At 47.8% G+C, this 6,000-nt stretch overlaps 1 protein-coding gene across 6 annotated transcripts in view; it reads left to right on the top strand.

Moving 5' to 3' along the window:
- Positions 1-109: 109 nt before the first annotated feature.
- MPRIP (myosin phosphatase Rho interacting protein) overlaps positions 110-6,000 on the top strand; it is a 148,781-nt gene continuing 142,890 nt past the window's right edge. For 2 of the 6 annotated variants that reach the window (XM_032431979.1, XM_032431977.1), the window contains exon 1: positions 110-291. In XM_032431979.1, coding sequence (XP_032287870.1) covers positions 169-291 — 123 coding nt within the window. In that variant the 5' untranslated portion in view covers positions 110-168. The remainder of the gene's footprint in view (positions 292-6,000) is intronic. The other 4 variants (XM_032431980.1, XM_032431978.1, XM_032431981.1 and 1 more) reach the window with 2 other exon arrangements.

Genomic DNA, 6,000 nt, shown 5'->3' with positions numbered 1-6,000 from the left:
GAGGCGGCCGGCCGGCGGGGGCATGCCGCGGCGCCCGCGCTGAGCCCGGCTTGAGCCCGCCCCGAGCCCGCCGTGCATGGTGCCACCGCCCGCCAGCCGCCGTCCGCCGTCCGCCGCGGAGCGCGCGCCGGGCCGGGCCTCCGGGCCTGTGCCGCCGCCGCGCCGACCATGTCGGCGGCCAAGGAGAACCCGTGCAGGAAATTCCAGGCCAACATCTTCAACAAGAGCAAGTGTCAGAACTGCTTTAAGCCCCGCGAGTCGCATCTCCTCAACGACGAGGACTTGACGCAGGTGAGCGGGCGGGGGTCCCGGGGCCGACTGGGAGGTGAGACCCGGGTCCCGCGCGGGGCGGCCCCCGACCCCCGGCGGCCCCCTCGGGCTGGAAGTTTGCCGGCGCGCAGTCGCCCCGCTAGGTGTTGCAAGCCGTCGTCCGAGGCGGGCGAGAGTGCCTGGCCGGGGGCGCTGGCCGCCTCCCCCCAGTCCTGACGCCCGTGAGCCCACCATCCTGCTCTGGAAAGGAGAGCGGACGTTATCCAGTTCCCGAGGCGGGCGGGGGTGGGGGTGCCTCTGAAGACTCCCGGGGAAGATAAAAACGGAGCAGAAAAAATGTACGTGGGTCCTCCTGGGGAGGGTAGTGAGGATGGAGATGGGGGGGGAGGGAGCGGGAAGTGTATTGATAGAGCCGGGACAAAGGGAAAATCCTCAAGTATGCCGAAAAATAACATCCTTTCCCGTTCCCATAGCCCTGCCGTGTGATTCATGCTTTTTGGGTGACTCAAAAATGCCTGGTTTTTCTTAGGAGGAACAAAGCGCTTGGGGATTGCTTGCTGCTTCGTAGTACCCCCCATAGAGTCCGTTTTAGGACCCGACTTAGACTTGTCCACCCAGAGTGGCCAAGGGTGCAGGACTGTCCGGGTGGACCGTGGGCTTCCCTCTCATCAGACCCAGTTTGCCCGTTTTCTAAATCATTGTCACTGTCAATGATGGGAGAGGTGAATGGTCCTGAAGTCGGGAGAGGAGGGTCTTGCTCTTGAACTTAAACTGGAGGGCTTTTTGTTGATGGGAGAGCTGGGGGGGTCCTCTCCCCACCCTTTCTCCCAGCTCTCTGGTCGCTTGGCAAGGAATAAGGAGACCTGTGGGCCTTCAGGAAAGTCCGTTCACTTCTCCTGGCCTTATTTGTCATATGAGGGCTTTGGACTAGTTTAGTAGCTCCCAAACCTGCATCAGAGTCACAGTCTAAAAATACAGAGTCCTAGGGCCCCATTACTGAAGTGATACAGGAGATGAGGAATTTGTTTTGCAACAGCTCCCTAAGAAGTTGGACTGCAATCTGCACTGGCCTTTGGGAACCCCTGTACTGGTTGCTGTCTGAGCCCCCGGATCCCAAGGATTCTCTGGAACACTTGGAGGTCCTTGGGCCATCAGATTCCTTGGATTTCCTGACCAAGCCCTGAATACAGCCCCTTGGGATGTGTCTTTGCCCCTTCTTGCCTCTCCCCCAGTTTTAGTCTTCTTCAGAGCTTTCTCTCATTCCCCCCCTCCCCCCCAATGAGGCCAGGGGAGCTCCCTTCACATTCCAGTCCAGTGTGACCTAGTTGTAGCCACTCCTTTTGCAGAAGAACCCTTTAGATGGAAAACATTGCTTTGAAGTGTACGGCCTGGCTGTTTTTAATGCTACTTAAGTACTCACAGGGTTTGAATTGTTTACATGGCAGACCAGAGTAGGGTGGCAGGGCAGGGGTTATGGCCTGAGACATGGTGTCTTCCTCTGTGATCAGAATCCCAACAGCCAGGAAAAGACTCCTTTCATCTAAAACCAAAAGCTTAACCGGAGCATCAAGGCTGCAGTCATAGATTTTTGGGATGAAGGGCCAGTCAGTTTGGGAGAGTAGAACTCAGTTTCCTGGTAAGGTGTTCTGGGTTGGGCTTTTCAGAGACACCTTCTCTTCTCAACTGGATGCCTTTTTGGGGAGAAGCAGTTTATGTGGTGATGAGGGCCTTGGACGAGGAGTCAGGAGACCTTTCTGCTGTCTTCGCTGTCACTTTCAGCTGTGTGACCTTGAGTAAGTCCCTTTGCCTTTGTAGAGTTTCTTTTTCTTTTCTGTAAATTGGGAGTAGGGATCCCTGGCTTACCTCTCTCACCCTGTGAAAAGCAAGGAATAGTATCTTATTAAACTCTTTTCTCTTACAAGTTAACAAACAAACAAAAATCACCCACAGAATAGTAAACTTGGATTTAGGAAGTTTATGGGCTTGGCAAGGGTTGTTCTGAGAGAGTTTCCTGGTTATTCCAGGCAACTGCCAAAATTCGTACATGGATTATTTACACCTCATCAGGACTGTGTTCTGATTCTTAGGCTTAGATAAACTGGAATGGGATCTGCATATTTGAGTCCAATCTGTTAAATTTTCTTTAAAAAATCTGTTGATTATTAATTGGATCAAGAGAGAATGTTGCAGATTTAAAGTACATTATTCTTCAACTTTATTCACAGTTAATTGTGGATTTTAAACAGGCCGGAGTCTTCCAGGACACAACTGGGATGGTAGTTTCTGAAATAATGAGTGGGGTTATTTGTGCCGGGAGAGATTAGGCCAGCATTCTACCTCCTGGGATCTTTCAGGAAGAAACTGCTCTTGAAAAGAGAAGGAGGGAGACTCAGGGCTGTTGCCAACAGCTTTAGCTGCTGCTCTCAGCTTCCGGCCTCCCCCAGCCTTACTCTCATCCTCTTGGCTCCATTAGAAAACCTCAGCCAATTGGTTCCCATCACTCTCCCCCAAGGCCCTGCTTCCTGCTGCCCCTCCCTGCCCTGAGCTTATTTTAGACCTTCAAGGCTGGAAGATAGATCAGTGATCATTGAGGCCACCCCCTCTTTAAGGCGTTTATCCTTCAGTCCTGTGCATTTCCCTATGTGCATGTGGACTTGAATACACAGTTAAGACCTTTACTTAACCCAGACTATATATGCATTTGCTCTGCAACATATTTTTTCCTGCTTAATGACATGTCTTACAGCTCTTTTCATGGTGCGACACATAACTATTCCAAAATTGTTTTGCAAATTGTGCCATCAGGGATGTACCATATTGTCACCATTCCCTTACTGATGGACAGCAAGGTTACTTCTGGGTTTTGCTGTTACGCACAGTGACTGCTTCAGCGAACAGTTTTCTAAATGCTTTTGGGTGAGTGTGTGCGTGCACGAATGCAAGTATTTCTCTGGGGGCAGATAGCTAAAAATAGAATGGCTGGGTTGACATCAAGCACATTGAATTTTTTTTTACGGATATCACTAAATTGCCTTCCAAAAAAGGCTGTGTCGTACCTTTGCCAGGATTGGATATTGTCAGATGATTTAATTCTTTAATAATTTCCCTAGTTACCAGTGAGGTCAAGCCTCTTTTTACAGTATTTATGGCATATGTTTTGTTTCTTGTGTAGACTGCCCATTCATACTGTTTGCCTGTTTTTCTGTTGGGTTAATTTCTTGCTCCCCACCCGCCACCCCAGCTGGTTGGTAGGAGCTTTCTGTCCACACTCAAGGTCAGGGGTCCACCGACTTTCTCTCTAAAAGGCCAGATAGTAAATATTTTAACCATGTGGGCCATATGATCTTTGTGGCAACTACACAGTTTTGCCATTGTAGTGTAAAAGCCATCATGCAAAGCCACTTTAGACAATACGTAAACTTATGAGTATAGGTGTTTCTGATAAAACTGTATTTACAGAGTTACAGAGACAGGCAGCTAGTAGGGTTCAGCCTGTAAGCTCTAGTTTGCTGACCCCTGCTCTAGATCTTAATCTGAACCTGTCCTATATTGCACGTATTTTCTCCCACGGTGTCCGTTCTAATGTTATGTATGGTCATTTCTCTTTTTCATATGGTAGTTTTAAATAAGAATGCAGTTAAATTTCCATGTTTCTTTTTTAGTTTGTAGTTTTAATCTAGTGATTATGAATGTCTTTTTTTCAAGATTATAAACTATTTTCTCATGTTTGTAGTTCCCTTATAGTTATTTTTATGCTTAACTTTCTAATCCATCCGAGTTTTGTCTCAGGAAAATAATTTCGGCATAAGAGTAGAAGCGCTAAAAGATTGTCTTGAATAGTCCAGGTAAATTTTGGTAAAGGTCTTCTCCAGGTCAGTGTTGGCCAGGACGGAAGGAGTCATCAGGCACTAGGGACAGGATATTGGTGGTTGATTGGAGGTGGGGCTTGAGGAGACCTGGGTACCTTCACAAAGACTGAGAATAACAGATAGAGAGTAGGTTTGTGGGGTGGGGAGGAGGTGGAGGTCTAGTGTGGTCCTTAGGTGGAATCACCAGTTCAAGCATGCAGGTGGTTAGAGCTAGATGAGGGGTGTGGGACCGGTAGGAATTCTGAAGTCGTGGGAGTGAGTGTAGTCAGTCACTCAGGAGGCCACATAGAGTGAAACGAGGGGGAGCCGGTGGGGAAGGGATGTGAATCAAGGGTTGGCGGTCAGTGGGAGCAGAAGGTCTGGAGCCCAGGGTTCTTGGATCCCAGCCTTAGTGTGGGTTTCTGGGGTTCGTGGTGGGTATTGACCTGGCGTGATGTCTCATCCTCCTGCCGACTTGTACGACTTTAGGCATGCCTTTTGTGGAAGGAGTCACTGCATCTGAACTTAAGTTCTAGTTCCTTCTACTGCTGTTTTGTTGTGGGATCTTGGCTGGGTTGTTTTCTCTCCTCAGGCTTCGATGTTCCCATCTGGAGTTTGGTCTTGATCTCTGCCGGGGCTCCTCCAGTCCTCCTTCATCTTTTCTGAGATCTCTCGGTCGAATTGTGCCCCTCGCTGTGCGGCACTCCACTGCCAGGGCTGCTTGGGGTCTTGGGGTGAGAGTCCCAGACACAGAGGTGGGTGGGTCAGGACCTGGTCTCTGTGAATCATTTCATTGACTTTCCCTTTATCTCTGTGACATTCTTAGAAGTTCTAGGGCATGGAACTTCTTTATTTCACTTAACATTTATCTCATAAGCAATGGGGAGATTTCATGACCACCCTTTTGAGAAGATTTATGATTTATGCACATACTGGTAAACGGTTTGGCAGGGGCTATGTCATAAATCCCAGACCTTACAAAATGGCCAACAAGCACAGGAAAAGACGGTCAGTATCATTAGTCGTTAGGGAAATGCAGATCAAAACTACAGTGAGTTATTACTTCACACCCACTAGGAGGGCTATATTAAAAAAGGGAAGGTCGTAAGTGTTGGTGTGGATGTGGAGAAATTAGAACCCTCATGCATTGCTCATAGGAATGGAAAATGGTGCAACCACTGTGGAAAATAGTTTGGCATTTCTTCAAAAGAATTACCATATGACCCAGTAATTCCACTCCTAACATATATCCAAAATAATTGGGAACAAGTATTCAAACAAATACATTCATGTATGTTTGTAATAGTACTATTCATAATAGCCAAAAGGTAGCAGCAACCCAAATAGCCATCAGTAGATGAATGGATAAACAGATTGTGGTATATCCATATCACGGAATATTCAGTTATGAAAAAGGAATGAAGTACTGACCATCCTGCAATATGATGGAACCTCAGACACATATTAAGTGAAAAAATCAGGCACAAAGATGACATACTGTATGGTTCCATTTATATGAAATGTCCAGTATAGGTAGAGCGGTGGAAATGGAAGGCAGATTAGTGGTTACCAGGGTTCTTGGTGGGGGAGTGCCTGCTAATGGGATCAGGGTTCTCTTTGAGGGTGTCACGAGCAGTCTTAGAACTAGGTGGAGAAGCTGGTTGCATAACATTGTGAATGTACTAACCGTCCCTGACTTGTTCATTTTAAAATGGTTAATTTTACGCTATAGGACTTTTACCTCAATTTTTAAAAATGAGTGTGGAAGAATCGCTCACACACACACTCGCGCATCCCAAACCTGCCCTCTGCCCCTACTGTCATTGGAGGGAATATCTGATTGTATTTAGAGTCTAGACCAGGGGATTGACCACTTATTTCT

Source organism: Phoca vitulina, unplaced genomic scaffold, assembly GCF_004348235.1.
Source record: "Phoca vitulina isolate PV1807 unplaced genomic scaffold, GSC_HSeal_1.0 scaffold47, whole genome shotgun sequence".
In the NCBI taxonomy this organism is placed as follows: domain Eukaryota; kingdom Metazoa; phylum Chordata; class Mammalia; order Carnivora; family Phocidae; genus Phoca; species Phoca vitulina.
Note: the sequence above shows the minus strand (reverse complement) of the source record. Positions and strands in the feature narration are given on the sequence as shown.